This window comes from Terrapene carolina, unplaced genomic scaffold (genome assembly GCF_002925995.2).
Source record: "Terrapene carolina triunguis isolate 2854851 unplaced genomic scaffold, T_m_triunguis-2.0 Scaffold210, whole genome shotgun sequence".
In the NCBI taxonomy this organism is placed as follows: Eukaryota; Metazoa; Chordata; order Testudines; family Emydidae; genus Terrapene; species Terrapene triunguis.
The window spans coordinates 39,113,367-39,131,551 of NW_020664561.1; the positions used below are offsets into that span (position 1 = coordinate 39,113,367).

General features: G+C 39.2%; 1 protein-coding gene across 1 annotated transcript in view; it reads left to right on the plus strand.

Moving 5' to 3' along the window:
* The window catches only part of LOC112109882 (selenoprotein F), a 40,135-nt gene extending 32,495 nt beyond the window's left edge, over positions 1 to 7,640 (plus strand). The window contains exons 4-5 of the mRNA XM_024204603.2: positions 3,936 to 3,985; positions 6,776 to 7,640. Coding sequence (XP_024060371.1) covers positions 3,936 to 3,985; positions 6,776 to 6,907 — 182 coding nt within the window. The 3' untranslated portion in view covers positions 6,908 to 7,640. The remainder of the gene's footprint in view (positions 1 to 3,935; positions 3,986 to 6,775) is intronic.
* The last annotated feature ends 10,545 nt before the right edge of the window (positions 7,641 to 18,185 follow it).

Below are 18,185 nucleotides of genomic sequence, written 5' to 3' on the forward strand. Positions count from 1 at the left end.
TGCTGTTTTTAACTTAGGAAAAGGTCAGTATTCAAGAAATGTTTTAAAATCTGTCTAGCTAGAATAAGCTCAAAATGTAGTCAGTGGATATTAAGCACCTAAGAGTATGAGAGACAATGAAAAATCTTTAGTCCCAGCAAGTTCTTCGGTTTGGAAAACTGGTTGCTTACTGATTATACAACACTATATTTAAAAAAAAAAAACCTTCCAGAAACATTAAATAAAAGTGTCTTTGTACATATTGCCAGAGTCACCCATTATCTGTCATATAAACAGCTTTGGGTATACAGAGACAATATTTTTCTGCAAATATCTGTACAGTGATACTAGCAAAAATGCTGGTGAACGTTCCTCAAATTGTTCTGTTATGGATACAAGCACATTGTACTCAATTTGTACTAAGTGAGATTAGACAAAATTTCTACTCTAAATATTAAACATTTTCTGTATGATCATGTAAATGTATTAATTCATAATAGAAAGCCAGAAAATGTATTCCCATTTGACTGACCAGTCTGATTATTATTACATCTGAACACAAACTTTTAAATTAACCAATCACTGAGTACTCTGTTTACCTTCAGGTGGAACTTCAGTGGTAGCCCTGTTTTGTTAATGGAGATAAAATTGTGATATTTAATGTATTAACATTCTTTCCATTGTTATAATAAAGACATTCATTGAATGTTGCTGCTTTCCCAATGCATTCAGTTGATAAGCAAGAGAACAGCCAGCTCACCACCTTATGAGACTGGTTTTAATCAGGCAATTGGTACACTCCCAGCAAATCTGTTACACAGAAATCTTAACCCAGTTCTCAAATATTGGAAATGTCTTGTTTTTAATAAAATCCCATTAAGACTTACATCTTGCAGGTATTTACTAAAATCCCTTCCATTTTCAATGTGGCCTTTTTTTAAAAAACTCCCCCCAAATACTAATGCCCTTTATCACAGTCTTCCTTAGCCAGAATATTATTCAGATAAAATAAACATCTGCAGTAGGAATGGTCAAAACCAGTGCTCTTCAAATCAGAAATGTAGCAGAATTATTAGTCATGCTGAGTGGGAAACTACAAATGCACAACCTGCATCTTTTTTGTGAACAATCACATTCCTCATTCCAGATATCTTGAATCGGTTTTTGAAAACTTTAGTTCTTTGTAATCTATCAAATTGTTATTCTGAAGTACTTGTTTTTCATAGAAACTTATAGTCCTCAATATGCCATCCAGAGTTGAGGCCCCACAAGGAAAATGACTGAGCCTGTTAAAGTGTAGATGTGCACTTCATCTTTTGTAATTTAGTCTCTCCATTAGTCATTATGGAGGTTTTGAAGCAGGACCATGTTATGTGTCTCCCTTCCCCCCCCCCCAAATTATAAATTTACAGGAGTGTCCTTGCTGGAGGAAATTAATTCTGCGAACTTTACTATTCAGAATGATTTATACATATTATTAGCCAACCCTTTTTTGTCATTTACTCAACAATTCATTGTATCTTACTTTATAAATAAGACACGAATGTCTAAACTTAATAGGATGAAGTTTTATTTTTACTCTTCTGTGCAATATCTCACTTCTTGAATGTTCCCTTTGAAAACTAAAGGCTTAAATGTTCCTTATGTGATGACAGTTGAATAAAATCTTGAGTAGTTTGTTAGTCTTAGTAGATCCCCCTGCTTCTGTACGGATTTCTCTCTTTTGTGACCTTGCTGACTAGAAAATTAAGTTCTTGTTTCTAGTAATGTTGTTCAGCTGAATGTTTATTTTGCTCCCCCCACATTAAGTAGTATCACTGATTTCAGCTTACATTGGCGTCAGTCAAGTGTTGTGTGTTTGCACTCATTTGTTTGAAAATTTCTATCCCCTATATTTACTACAATATATACAGTACAGTTGTTGCTGTACGGGGAGATTTTGGCAAACCAGTAAAGTGCCTGAAACCACTATGGCTTATTGCTAAAAGCAGCCAAGTCAGCAGGCCATGAAGTGGCCATGTAGAAGCTCAGCTTGACCAAGGCAGGAGGGGAGGGAGTTTTGGGTGCCACAGAAAGGGCAGCTTGACCTCCTGTCCTTCCTGATAAGAATTGTGTAGAAGTTGTTGATACATGCATTTTAGAAGAGAAGGATGTGCCCCAGGAATGTCTATTGGGGCCTCAAGGCTGCAAACTCTGGAAAAACCCACACCTGGTTAATCAGTAATCAGAAGGAACCTCTTGCTTGACCATTGAAACTGCTAGCTTAATGAGTTTTATTTAAGTGACATGTCATTGTGTTACTAATTTATAAAATAAGGGGGAAGAGTTGGGGGTGGGGTGCTCTTCAGGACTGGACTCTCCCTCGGGATGCATCTTGTGTTCCCCACTGGCAGATGGGCTGCCACTGTGCCACTCAAGAGACGCACTCAGCTTTGGTAATTATCGAGGGTTGGGGGTGTTTTACTAACCTGTTGCAGAAGTGTGTAAGTGCTTGAGACTAAAGTTTAGCTTTAAGTGAAAGCACTCTTGTGTTGTCCTGTTTGTGCCAGCCATCTATCAGTCGGACAGCCGTGTCTCCCCTGATTTATTTCCTGACACCACCTCGCATAGAGTAAAAGTTAACGAGGTTTTAGATTGAAAGAATCCCGGGTAACAGTTGCCAGTCTGGTAGGTCTATTTTAGGGTGTATGGAGTCCTCGTATACATTAGGATACTCTAAATGAATTATTCTTTTATATAGTTTGAAGTTGCACAAATCATCATGCTACTACTTTAATGAAGCTTAACCTCTCAAAGGAAAGCTGTAGTGAATATATACCACTGTAGTTATTATCTGAGTGTTTTAGAAATGTTGCTTTTTTGCTATTTCCATTGTGAAACAGTGCTGTTGTCTCAATGAAAGCTATTGCATCACAAATACTACACTTCCCAGCAGGAAATCCTGTCTTGTAACACAGAGATAGGAATTGTATTTAGGTCAATTTAAATGCATTAGCAATTTTTAAATTTTTAAATTATCTTACACCAACATTGAAAGATCCTCCTCCTTTTTCCTGTATGTAAATTGGGAGTTTTCATGATGTTGCTTTCAGAAGATGTCAAGAGATGCTGGGGTTAAAACTTGTAGAGCTCTGGCACCTCTCCTATAACTGTCAACTGCAGTGGAGCTAGAATCTCTTAATAGCTTCTTGTGAGAGGCATTCCCATAAAGGGAAAGGCCAGCTGTAGATGGTCTCACTCATGGCTGCATTCTTGGACTGGCAGGATCCATTGGTCTGAAGAGACCCCTGACATCTTGGAAGAAAATGGGCCAGATGGTTTCTAAAGGATGGAATAAAAAGGGGAGGATCTGAATTTGACTGATTTGGGAGTCCTGGGAAATTCTCAAACCTGCTGCCTCAAAAGTCAGCTTGAACAGAAGGATTTCTGCCTTTTCTGTAGAAGTTTAGGGTTTCCCTGATTGTGTGTGTGTATGAGAGAGAGATGACTAGAGACATCCCTTCCTCCTCCACTCACAAAACTGAATGCATTGTCAACTAGGTTTCAAACTAATGTTCTTGCACATTAGCACCTTGTACTAGCCCTAGACTGCCCTCAACAATAAAATATAAATCTCTTAAGATTCTCCTTCATACATGGAAACCACGACTGGCATTAGATGTGCTTCCAAGTGTTTGAATACATCTCGTCTTTTTCCCCCCCCAAAGTAAAAGTGTCTTTTTCCAAGTACAATACATTTCTCAACTGTTATTGCTTATGGATGAGGATTTTAATGCTTGTAGCAGCATAGTTTGGAGGCTGAAGCATGTATTCATAATCTAAAAGTATATCTGGAAAAATTAAATCTCCAAATATGCATTTATTTAATGTAAATGTGAGACCACATAGGAGAAAATTACCTAGTTTGTGTTCTTTATAGAATAATGGTTTTCTTTGTTCTTTCCTCCAAACTTCAGCTTTTGTCAGGAGTGACAAACCTAAACTATTCAGGGGACTGCAAATCAAGGTGAGTAGCATTTTTTAAAAACCCAATTTAAATTCTGGCTTAAGAGGAATTAAACCTATTTGAAACCTGTCCTTTCACACAGTGTTTAGTACTTGCTTATCAAATAAACCTGTATCACATACAAAGGGTTCATACATGGAGTGTTGATGTAAATCTTAATGGCAGGAGCTCTGGCCCACCTATAAATAGATTGGGTGAAAACCTTGTATAATTGTATCCATTGCTAAGATATGATTGCTTCGGTAGTGCTATTGGTTACTAAATATTATTTTACAGAAATAACCTGATGTATGTAATAGCACATGGTTTATGTACTTCAACTATGCTGACTTGCTGGATGTGAAGTCTTGGAATTCTGAGCTTCCTGTTATAGTTCCAGTTCTCATTTTCTGTATTAAGATTCCTGTGTTCCTCTCCTCTTATTCTTCCTCAACCCCCAAATCACCTACCATTCCCATCCATCCAGTCATCCTCCCACTTCCTTTCCACATAAATCTTTGTTCCCATTCTTTCCTCTTACTCCATCCTTCCATGGTTCACTCCTCCTGTTCTCATTCACCTTCTCCCCCCCCCCCCTTACCTCAAGTCTGTCCTTCCTCCATATTCTCTAACTTTCTCTCCCTGCTGAGTCTTTTACTCTGTCCTCACTGCAGTTGACCCTCTAATCATTTCCATTCTTCTTCTCACCTTGACTCTGGCACCAATCTTTCTTCATGGTCTGGAAAGCTGGATGTTGAAGAACTCCCTCTTGTACAGAATGCTGCTGCCTGTCACATCTAATCTGGGTAGAGCAGCACAGTCCCATTGTTCTGTACTCCAACAATTCTGTTGGTCTGTTCATTTCAAGATCCAGTTCAAATTTTCAGTTGTCTTTAAAATGCTACATGTACTTATTTCAACTTGCCACACAAAATTCGCACATTTATTTTCCTCCTTCCATTCACCAAGAAACAGCATCATATGTCACTTCATAGTCTGAACACCTCTATTGTCAGAGAATAGTGTTCTCTTAAGCAGACTTCACGTGGAAAAGACTTTCTGTATCTCTGTCTCATGCATTCTGTGTACGTTCTCTCCAAAATCTCTCTCAAGAGCATCTTTTTCCTTTGCCTCAATTTCTCTTTGGCTCTACCTTTTAATTTATTTTAGTTGCATTTGTAATACAATTTAACTTCAAAGCATTCTCAGCTAGAACTGATATGAAACATTACCAGTTTAACCCTTTAGCACCCTTGAGTCTGGTATTTGGGAAACTGATTAGTGATGCCATTAGATTAATTGTAGGGACTTGTAATGGCAAACTAAAACAAGTTGACTAGGTTAGCTCAGAGTAAAAGATTCCCAATGCAATTGTTCTAGAAACTTATTAATTGCATTTAAAGAACCTAACCCATTGAAACAGAAGTTGTAATTTGGGCTTCCCTTTTCCCTTTATTTGCTGAGTCTTCAAAAGTGTGAAAATATTTTAGCAGCAGGTCATATTAGGAAAGGATGCATTATAGCCTCAAGGCATGTGTTAATAGCAGAAATCTATAGTACAGCATTGAACTCTGATTAGAAGAGGTGACCAGGAGTAACTAGAAAAATATGCCAGTTACATTATGAGAACACAAGTGGATATATGGAGAAGGAGCAATTCAGATAGTTGCCTAGTTACTACAGGTGGCAAACGAAGTTGTTACAATTTTTTAATGACTAAAGGAGAATACCAGTTCCCTGAGCTATCCAATGTGTACCCTCCTTCCCTCTCCCATGCTGTGTTGTGTAATACAGTAGTTGTTGAACCTTAACAGTTTGAAATCCTGCCTTGGTAAGTAGTAGGATGAAGAAGTTACCATATTACTACTGTTGCCTAGTTCAATAGCTTTTAGTAACTGGCACCTTTTGTTGGCAGTCACAGGAAAAAGGACAAGGACTGAAAGAGCATCAAAACTTAACTTTTTGTGATGGTCCCTCACCTACGGGTTTGACTTCTGTTGACAGGCAGTATGGGAAAGCTTTTATGCTCTCTGCCTTTACTTCTAGGGTTGGAGGACTCTAGTTTCCATGACTGGCAACTAGGCTCTTTGCAGAAGCACTAACTTAAATTTTTTTTATAAAAGCTCTGAAGAAGCAAAGCAAATATTTGGGGCCTTCTGTAAATATTATGCAATCAATTAGGTGATATATTCTGGGGCTGAGTATCAAATGTCTGCCCTATACACATCACTTCAGTTAACTTGTGGTATCTCACACTTGGAAAAATGAGAACTAGGGAAAAAATATTTTTAAAAATGTGGACTGAGACTATTGCTCACTCAGTTTTGTTGCGGTTACTTTTTCCTTACTGGTTTAAGAATAAATCCAGTTCAAGATGGATGCTAGGCACTGTTTTCAGTGTTGGAGCAAATGCTGATAAAAAGTTTCAAGGTTTTTTAAACTTAATTAAAACATTTACAACCTTAGCTAAGGCCTAGCAGGAATGACTATTTTCCTAAAATAAAGATTGGACTTTCAAATTAGCATAAACCTCCCCACCCCCCCAAAAAAACTATGCTTAGATTTAATTTCCCCATACAAATTGCATAGCCCAAATTAGACAAAAACTTTGCACTTTAATGCTTTATAGTATTAAATGTCAGAGGGGTGTTTTTGGTTTAATTTAAATTCATTTTTATACCTGCATATAAAAATTCAATTTGAAATTGGTATTTCAGCAATTGAGGTATTTAATTTAAAGCTGATTTGTGAGGTGGGAGGGGGGGAAATGTGATTTCCAGACAGAAGATAACTAACCTTCTCTTTGTGCAGTATGTGCGTGGTTCTGATCCTGTACTAAAACTGCTGGATGACAGCGGGAACATTGCTGAAGAACTGAGCATCCTCAAATGGAATACAGATAGCGTAGAAGAATTCCTAAGTGAAAAACTAGAACGCATATAAATCTTGCTGCTTTCTGTCCTTTCCTCACATTTGATCCTGGTTATCTTCTGAGAAACTGTGCTACACCCAGCAAATCATTCCAGCTTCTACATTATTTTTTAAAAAGATATTGTATGGTAGTAAATGTCTTAATTAGAAGGTGAAGGTTCAGCACAGCATACATCTGACAACTTGGCAAGCTGAACAAATGGTTTGTGCTAGTACATATCAGCTCTTTGTGTTTGTAACAATGCATTTCATTAATGATAACTCAGTTAATTATGCAAATCCCTGAGTGTGTTGTAATTGGACCAGTTTTTACAAACTTTTAAAACTAGTTGGCAGTTCCAAATAATTGAGATGATTACTATGCTTTTTGTATGTTACTTTTCTGTGTACAGGAAGTCATAATCAAATGTGAGATGTACTCTGCCTCCAAAAAGATGTCTGCTAGTCCTCTCTCGCATTTTGTATTTCTCAGCTGTCCTTTTTATAGACATGTTATTTACAGTTTATAACAAATGCCTGGTTCTAAAAGTTTTGGAAATTGTTATGCTGGAGGAAGAACTCATGATCTGGAGTGATTGTAAAACATGAAGTAGGTGCACTTTAGTGAAGACTACATAGAAAACCTGTAAGGCATGTGTAAGTCTGATGTCAGGTGTACTTTACACCAAGTGTTTTACTTTGCTACAGTAGATCTGAGTTATTAGAATATAAAGTGTTTAGAGGGCAATAAATTACTTTCACAAAACTCTTGGATATGCTTTTATTTATTGAATTTATAAAATTTTCCCTTTTTAATCAACTCATTACTGTGAGCAGAGAACATAAATACCCTGTACAGACAGTATACTAAGACTGAGACCCAGTGTGAATTGTCAGTTTTGCTAGTTGAGTGAATACATACATTAAAATAAGGATAACTTATGAAACTAAACTTCAGCTTCAATATAAATTAATGAATAAGTCTCTCTCCTTAACTTATTTACATATTTTTAAGGTTTTTGAATGGATGAGGTATGTCCTCATACAACCTTAACTACCACTCAACATAATTTAAAAAAAAAAAAAAAAACTTCCTAGTTCTTTTTAAATACAACTTTGTATCTCAGTGGATAGCTCAGAGTAAAGGAGAGAACACTGCACCTGCCTGGAAATCAAAGGGAGAAATTGTGCAATCTTGTAGGACGATGGTGGGTGGAATAGAAAGTTTATCTGTAGCAAGAGAAAGTGAGGCAGAATCTGCTAAAATGAAGCATTGTCAAATCAACAGGCCTGGATAACTTGCATCCAACAGTCTTAAAGGAACTAGCTGTGGAGCACTCTGAACCACTGACGTTTATTTTTAAGTCGTGAAAAACGTAAATTCTAAAGTCTTGGAGTACTACTAACATAGTTCAAATATTTGAAAAAAGGTAAAAGGGATGACTGGGGGACCTATGGATTGGTTAAGTAATGGAATGGTTAATTCAGGACTCAAAAAATTAAAGGCTAAAATTATACAAATCCTCAGAGGTGTTCAGACTAGATGATCACAGTGATCCCTTCTAGCCTTATAATTAAGGCTAAGATTTTGTCACAGGTATTTTTAGCATTTTAGTAAAAGTCCCAGAAGCCTGAGCCCTGCCACTGGGGCAGCTGCAGGTTCAGTGTTGGAGCTCAAGCATCCCCTGCTGCCCACTTCAGTCAGGAGCTCTGGGGGCTGCCAGAGGCAGCAGGGTACCCCACAGCTCCCAGCCTCCACAGTTGGCAGGGGACCCTGCAGCTTCTCAGCACCACAGGCTGAAGTCGCTGATTCCATGATTTCTGCAACTTCCATGACCATCAGTCTGTCTTATAATCCATGAATATGGTTTCATGGAAGGTAGGTCTTGTAAAAGACAGATTTGATTGACAAGGTTATAGTTCTGGTTGATCTTTTCCAAGCATTTAATCTAGTACCACATGACACTGATTAAAAACAAACAAACTTGCATTAGATGGACTAAAAGCTGACTCACTAGCAGATCTCCACCTGTAATTGTTAGTGGGGTGACAGATGAATTGGGTTGTTTCCAGCAGGGCACCCTAGTAGTCAGTTCTTGGTCCAAACACTACTCTGTTGAAAAGTTACTATTTAAATGATATACAATTTTTGCTGTGCAAGTTTGCAGATGCCAAATATTGGTGGGGTAGCCTATAATTACAGTGATCTGGAGTGCCTGGTTAAGTGGTCACAATTCAAGAAGATGCATTTTAATAGCCAAATGCAAAGTCGTATCTCACAACAAAGAATGCAGGCTATACTTCTATGTGGAGACTGTCTTGAAAAGCAGTGTCTCTGAAGGACATAAGGCTCTTCACAGGTTAACTGTTCGTGTGAGCTTTCAGTGCAATTCTGTGGTAAAAAGGGGTTGTGTAATCCTTGGCTACATAGACAAGGGAATATCAAATAGTAGTAGGGAGTGACCTTGCTTCTATATACAGCATTGATAAGACTACTGTGCCAGCTCTGGTATCCACACTTCAAGAAGTATGTGGAAATACTGGAGAGTTCAGAGGGCCACAAAAGTGATTCAGGGACTGGAAAACAAGCTTGATGACATAAGGCTTAAGGAGCACAATCTATTCAGCTTTAAAGACGTTTGAAAGGTGAATCGCTGCATGCAAGTACATACACATTGAAAAGAGGAGATGGTGGGGTGGGGGAGCGCTCTTCAGTCTTCTTGATAAAGGCATAAGAAGATCCAGTGGCTGGAAGTTGAAGTTAGACGAATTCAACCTTGAAGTTGTTGTTTCCTGGCAGTGAGGGAGGGTAATTAAATATTGAAACCATTTTCCAGAGAAGGTGGTGGATTCACCATTGCATGCAGTCTTTAAGAAAATCTTACATACATTTCTAAAAGATATGCTTTAATCCAACATCTGAAGGAGTTGGAGACTTCCAGGTCTTGGAAGAAGTGTACTACTATTGGAAAGCATTTCCAAGGCTCCTATTGTAGGATCTAAGCACCAGCTACAGTAGTTAGAGTTTCTCTAGATAACCATAACAAACTCTGCTTCACATCCTCTCTTGTTTGCAGTTTTAAAGAAACACTATATTTAGTAAACATATTAGAATTGTGACAAGCCACAAGAGTCATTCATCCCAGTGCACTTGAGCAAGTGTCCTTACTGCCTTGTCATTCAGATAAGTACATAATTAAACTATATATACACAGTTTAGTAGCCTAGTGCTATACCATCAGTAGGATGTATAAGCTGGGCCAAAAACCACAGATTGTGTGACTACTGAGAAGTCTCTGTTCTCCCTGCAGATGGCCTATTTATGACTCTTCTGTTCAGGAAAAGCAAGCTTAGTGTAGGTCTAGGGAGTTGGGAATGAGCAGGACAGAAGTAGCTTTGTCACCGTGGCACTTCCTTGAGGGTGGGGCCAATCTGGTTTTAGGCCAGTCCCAAGCATAAATTAAAGCATCTGAAAGGCTGCTGTAATCGATAGCTGCTCCTATGATGCCAAAGGGTCCATTTCACTGGCCTGAAATAATCCAAGACTCAAGGCAGCTCAATACCCAAGGATTTCCCTCATAGTCCTGCAGCCAGCTAAGCGGGATTTAAGGCTGCCTTACACCACTGGAATGGTACAAAATAGGCCCAAATGAAGCAGAAAATCAAGTCCAAACTTTAACATTTTGGTTGAGGCAAGCCATGACTATACCCAGCTTCTTGTGCCTGCAATACACGTGACAACACAGGACTGGTGGAAAGGGGGAAATTGACAACACTGAATACAAGCCAGGTCGAATGCTTAAATTGTCACCCCTACATAGTTTCAAGTGTGTACAACAAGTAGGAACTTAAAACTGGTGGCTGTATTTGCACTGTTTGGAAGTTGTGTGGGAAAAGTTAGACCACTGTGAAGAGATTTACCTTGTTATGGAAGCTATTTAGCTGCCTGAGAATAAAGGATATTTCTTTCCTCCTATAAAAGGGGAGGCATGTCTGTAGAAGAGAATTCAGAGGCTAAAAATAAAACCACCTCTCTGTCAACCACAACAGGGACTTAACTCATGGAAGCTCAGCATCTCTTGTAGCTGACCTACTGCTCCTCAAATCATAGAAAGCCTTAAAATGCCTATGGTGTATTCCAGCATATTGAAAAAGATCATTTATTGACTGGTTATTAGAAGCACCAACAGATTTTTCCTTCGAAGAGAAAAGCTGTGACTAGAAGACAAAAGACAGAGTGCAGCATATTGCCTTACTGCATTATTGATCAGTAGGCTGTCTTCCCTACCAAATGCACTTTTACATTAATTAGAGTTCTGTAGTCTATGTATATTGTCATTAGGGCATTAATTTGATATTGGCAAGTGATGAGAATCAAGTGTAAGAATAGTGTGCTAGAGAATGGACAGAACAGGTTTGGCTAATTAGTTATTAAGAGGACAGTTCCAGAAAGGGGTGGAGGCTTAGTAAAACTATGCTTGCATTAGGAACTATGGTGCTAGGCACCTCAATTTAAATATAGATCAAGTATATCAATTATTGATTTTGAAATATGTCCCTGGGAGTAAGTGAGGCCTACTAGCCAATGTCCTTCATCAGACTGATCTACTGTCTGAGGGAAAAGAGAGGGGAAAAAACTATTCTAAGTGCTTCTTGGTGCATTGAAACTCCTAAAGTTCAGTGATGCTTAGGTCTATCCCCAACCATTTGAGATACTTGGAGGTCCTAACTGAAGTGGAGTAAAATGTCTCTCTTCTTGCTTCCCACCACACCAACAATTTGAGTATAAAAGGAGTTGAACAGTCATTTTCCAGCAGCAGTGGGAGCAAGTGAGTTTATTACTGAGTCTTAAAGCAAATTTTATATATGCTGTCCAGCTAGGCTGAAGTTTCAACATACCTTTATGCAGGAACCCTAATGTATGGCTATGGTGAAAGGTTCTGGCTGCTGTAGGGGCAGGGGGATGGTGTGAACTGCACACTCTCTACATAGGCACACACAAAGAGATAAAATAGCTTAGCAGAACAAGTATATACTACACACACTAATGGGCCCTGATTCAAAGCAGCTTTGATGGCATATTTATTTAGATATTAAATAAATGCTGCATCAGACAGTTTCACATTATATTAGTATTTTACTGCAGTAGCCTATACAGATTTGAAAAGAAGCAGAATTTGTTTTGTCATAATCTTCCTGGTATTGTCTTAACACTTGTTACCAGAGCAAGAGGCAACTGAGTCATTGGGTGATAATTCAATGGTGCTCGGTATCTGCAACTCCCAGACCAGATTAGGCCTACACAGAACATGTGTTGAACAGTGAAGCATGATGGAAGAACTTTATCTTGCTCTTCTGCCCCAGGCAGGACTGAATGAGACTTCTGCTTTTGGAGTGAGCTATTAGAGAAATGGAGGTCAGATCGGCTGAATGGACATGAAGGCCACAGCATCTAGTTATGTGCTTGGCCCTGTACAAGACACAGATAGACAGTCCCTACACTAAAGATCTTCCATTGAGAAGACTGGCAGAGAAGATCGGACACACTAGGAAAGCCAGAGAATATTATTTTTATATTTAGTGACAGTATATTTATACGTAGTAGTAACCTGAGCATGAACTATGGGCACTAGACAGAGATTTTAGGAGGGATTTGAATAAGGAGCAGGTGTGGCCTGATAGCATCATACTGTAGTTTCAAAGCTAGGGCACAGGCTAATTTTCTTTGTATAGAATCTGTACAAATGCTTTCTTTTTTAAGTAATAAAACAGACACGCTCTTGCTATTTTGTTTAAAGTCTCTGTTAGGATTTAGCTTAATTACTATTTACACTAATAATATAATTAGGACACAGTCAAGCTCAGATCCTCATTGTACTGGGGGCTATTCTTCTAGAGACAAGTACTTGTTACTTTTTTCTTCTGATTTATAAAGTTTTCCCTTCCATAGCAAACTACAAAGTTAAAGATCAAACTGTGAGAATCACCCCTTTAGCTCAAAAAAGAAGTTAGCCTCATTTCAATTTAAGTGATTTGTAATATAGCTTTGATCAACTCATCACCAGCAGGAAGGAAGTCACTCCCAAGAGACAAACCCTCCATGCTGTGCTTTGAGGCATTATCTTGTAACCGTTCTTCTGAAGATTTACATTCATGTAATCCCATTATAAAAGTCACTATTGGAAGGGATAGAACAAATCAATCTTATTGCAAAGCCACAATTCATTTAAGAAAATATTTGCTAGTTTATTTTTATTTTTTTAATATATATGAAGAAATTCCGCACAGAGGGAGGGCCTGGCAGCTGACTTACTGGAATAAGTGGACAAAAGTTTCTCAGGGTAGAACTGAACATTTGCAGAATTATTCACTAAGCAATTCCCTTGCCAGGAGCCTTTTGGCCAGTGTTCACTATTGCAATACAGCAGTGCATGCTGGAGCTGAGATAGACACCACCCTTCCCACTTGGGCTGAAGCTCATTGACTAAGGATTTGCATACCTAAAAACTACATGAAGAAATTAGTCTGTACCAGAAGTGATTCATTGTCCACCTGCAGAGGGAATGGAGACCAAGCAGATACCCAGGCAAGAAAGGTAAAGAAGAGCATCCATCTCTTATGAACTGGGCCAAAGATCTATGCATAGGGATGCCCTGGGATGTCCCAGTACTCAGAGCATGGTTTCACAGAAGAGTTAATAGTGACAGAATCCTCATATATATGGCCTTGGAACTCATTGCACATGTCTTTTTAGAACAGACAGACACAATCTCACTTGCAAACATTTTGGAGCCAGTATGGCTGCTTGTCAGTCATGCCTGCTGTGCTGGTGTACAAAAAGCTTGCCGGTGATGTTGTACACCAAGATGGCTGATGGGCTTCCAGGCCCACCAAAAAGAAAGCTAGCTGTTAAATGGCAAGATGGTTAGGATTTGAAGTGAAAAATCACTGATCTGTGGTGATTTGAGAGAGACGAGTGATACCAGAAGAAACTAGACCATGGTTTTCTTTTGGGTGAGGAAGCTGAATAATAATTTGGAAACTTCCTGATATATCTGCATGCCAATGAGACATGCAATTACATAAGCATTTTATATACAAAACTGAATGCCTATTTTTTTCTGAGACAAATTGGGTGAGGTAATATCTTTTACTGGACCAACTTTTGTTGGTGAGAGAGACAAGCTTTTGAGCCACACACAGCTCTTCTTCCTGTCTGGGAAAGGTACTCCCAGATTGGTTAGTTAGGACATAGTAGTTAGCACATATTTAAGGGACCATTCAAGGTAGAGTGGCCCATTAACACTTCTGCAGTCTTTTGGCCCTATATTTCCAGGGATAGAGGCACCACAAATTGCTGGTTTGGAAAGATCAAGCTAATCAGGTTGTCTGGTCAACAAAGAGTTCCTTTTACAGTTCTATATATGATCTGTGATAAGCAAATTCCCTTTGTTAGATACTGAAGCACATGCAGAACTAGCGGAGATTGATAGGAGCAGAAGTCTTTCCCTTTCAAGGCTTTGACAGAAGCTTTAGGCCCTACATGCTGCTGGCTTTCTATATTTGGAGAACAGAGATAATTAATCCTCAATATCTTTTTATTTACTTCCATAAGAACGGCCCTACTGGGTCAGACCAAAGGTCCATCTAGACCAGTATCCTGTCTTCCAACAGTGGCCAATGCCAGGTGCCCCAGAGGGAATGAACAGAACAGGTAATCATCAAGTGATCCATCCCCTGTTGCCCATTCCCCTCATATTATTTTTTTCATTATTTTCTCTGGAGTCTGGACCTGGACTATATCTTGACCAAGAAATCTGAACTTGACAAAAAAAATAGTTGGCTACCCCTGCTATAAGGACTTCCTTGCTTACTGCCTTAGCCATGTCGTCCTTCTCTACTGGATTCCTATTGTCTCTTATGTTATGCTCAGTCTCCTTGTCCTGACCTTCAGAGCTCTACATAACTCCACTCCAGCCTCTCTTTTCTTCTACTGCACCCTCTTTTGCTGGTTCTTCAAGTTAAATATTTGTATGTGCATTTCTCATCCTGATAGATGGGGATTTTCTCGTGAGTCTACTAAATCTCCATCCATGAAGGTGAGAATATATCCCTTATGCTGAAAAGCTGCGCTTAGTCCTTGATGCTGTACACAAAATTATTTGTCAAATGTGCTGGTATACACTGAATAAATCAGAGTTCCACGGCACTAGTACAATTCATCAGAATCTTGTAGTCCCAGAAGATATGGCTATAGAACAATGTGCTTCTTCTCTAATTGCCTATTATACTGTAGCACAAGCCTCGATCCCACTCCTCCAACCCCCGTCCTCCCTACACACACTTCTTCAGGCCAAATGTTTGGTGCCATCTGCCGGTCACATTATGTTACAAAGAGGAGATTGTTATTAACTGTCTTGGGCATTTCTCTGATGATTTAAAGGTGATGCTCACCCATTTGCTTTCCTTTAAAAAGCTTAGTCAAATTTTTACTCTTTTAAACTTCCCCATGGGGACATTTAGTGCAATTTTCTACCTTGACTTACAACCTGTGCACAAACCCACTAAAGTTGATGAGCTACCTCCTAAATCTGGTCAGAATTTGGTCATTAGATCTTCAGTTACACAGTTCTAAAGACAATGTTACTTAATCATTGCCTTAAATGAAAAAAAAAAAAAAAAAAAAACTATGATAGTCTAGCACAGGGAAGGAAGAAACACCTTGGCTATGAATTTATATCATCACATGTATACATAACATAGAAACAAATGTCATTGTTGGAACTTCCTGTTCATGCCCTTATTCCATCATCAGGTTAGCTGGTAGAATGTAAAGGTTACTATGCGAAACAAATCACAAAAACAGATACTGAACTACACCAACAGCACTATAGTGTAATTCCACTGACTTCAATGAAATTGCACCAAGAACAAATTCAGCTGCTTAATTTGGTTATTAAAGACAGAACAATGAAAGGCTTCATCCAAGACCTAATGCCAGCAAAAGGATTTTTTTTTTAAACCAAGTATATCTTAACACTTCAGATATGACAAAAGGGTCTAAAAATTTAAACGTTTCTTCCAGACTCTAGAATTAACAACTAGGTTCACTAGATTAAAACACGTTGGTCCAATTTCATCCCCAGGTGACTCAGCTTCAGTTGAGTACCATCAGGGATAGATTTAGCTGATTTATTATAGTAGTTACAAGAGGCTCCAGCTGAGTTTGAGGTCCTGTTTTGCTAGACAACTGTACAAACACACTGCCCTGAAGAGTTTACAATCTAATAGGTAAGACAGATGGGGGTAGGGGGGCAGGTGCATGCAGAGACGCAGGTTTATCCAAGGTCACATTGGTGTTTCTGCTGTGAATAACAATGGTTCCTCAGTTATGGCAGTGTTGCTATAATAAGCAATGATCATATTTAGGTATGTACTCTAATTTCCAAGATGAAGGCAGGTGCCTCCAAACCTATGCTACTCCTATGTTAGTTCTGAGAGGGATTTTGTTGAAGCAGCACTTATCTTTTGTTAACACACTCAATGCAGTGAATGTCTCTCTCACTAGTAAGTCTGGCATACATATTCTATATTGTACAGACAAGTATGTATGTATATGACTGACTTCAAAGTGAAGTGACCATGAACTCCCACATTCCACTCTTTCCATTACATGCTACATCTTGTGCAGATAAAAAACCTAGAATCCTTAGTTGAGCCACCTCTGCCATGAAGGGGAAGAGTCCTTATAAAGAACAAAGGGATGCAAGCCGTTGTTTCTATTGTTAAGACTCATGGCCATTAGAGATGAAAACCACGCGTCAAGTCACCTAGATCAATCCTTCTGTCAGCACAATGGAAAGTTTGGCATTTCAGCAGACTCTTTGCAGTGTGTTTATACCAGATATATTTGCTTCTGCCTTTTCAGTCAGGGAAAAGGGAGAATGTCAGCTTCTTAAATTACACTTGGTTTAAATCAAATCTATTCTGTGTGCCTCATGAGCACTGGCATTTAGCACAACCCATGTAAGAATATCTGAACTCAGAAAAACTGTTCCTCTCAGATAGGGTGACCAGACAGCAAATGTGAAAAATCAGGACGGGGGTGGGGGGTAATAGGAGCCTATATAAGAAAAAGACCCCAAAATTGGGACTGTCCCTATAAAATCAGGACATCTGGTCACCCTACTCTCAGAGCTTCAATTTGTCACTCTTGCCACAACATGCAATAAAAATGACAAGTGTAGTTACCATCCCTACCAGTCCCTGTTCTCCCTTGGAGATGAGGGCTATAGAGTCAGTGGGGAGTGTGTTTGAACCCAAGGCTGGACAGCAGTCACTGTTAACTTGGGAGCCATTGATTCTTCATCCTGATGTCTTACAGATACCACCTAATGCTTTTTACACTCAAATGTACTGCAAGAGATGAGCAGATTAATGTGATGGTAAACAGCTACGCACATTTAACAAAGACCCTCCATACAGCGGTCACCATTAAAGAAAGTTAACATTTGCCAATCTTAACATACAGTGGTCTCTACAATACCACAGAAATTTCCTATTTGAAACATAAGGAAATATCTGCCTCCAAGACTATTGTATGGCTACTGTTGCCAAGTGTTGACTTTTTAATGACAGTAGCAGCAATGGGCTGTGTAGGAGGCTAGTGAAGAGGAGAAAAACAGGGTCACCAAAGAATAGGCTCCCCAGGGAGACCCTGAAGTTATCCAAGAGGTGCTTCCTGCTTTCACCTCCAAAGTGGGGTGGGGGGGGGAAGGGAGGAGGGAAATCTCCTCCAATCTGGAGAGTCAGGTTGGGTTGACAAGCATAATTCTTTTCAAACTGTTAAGGAACTACTAAGTCCTGGATCTTAAGGTGCTGAGCAGTCTGGCCCCAATCAAGCCCTTAGGCATATGAATAGACACATTGAAATTAACACACATGCTTAAAGGCTTTGCTGGATCAGGGTTGGCAGCACTCAACACCTTACAGGATTAAACCTAAAGAAGATATTTACCATTATTTGCCCTAGCACAGAAAAAAATACAGGTTGTGTGAGCAATTAGAAGTGTCCAGGACTTTAAATATTGCTTTCACCACATTTCCATACGTTTGCCCTTTTTACCCTAACTCCCCTGGCATACACCTCTACCCCGATATAACGTGACCCGATATAACACAAATTCGGATATAACGCGGTAAAGCAGTGCTCTGGGAGGGCGGGGCTGCGCGCTCCGGCGGATCAAAGCAAGTTCAATATAACGCAGTTTCACCTATAACACGGTAAAATTTTTTGGCTCCCGAGAACAGC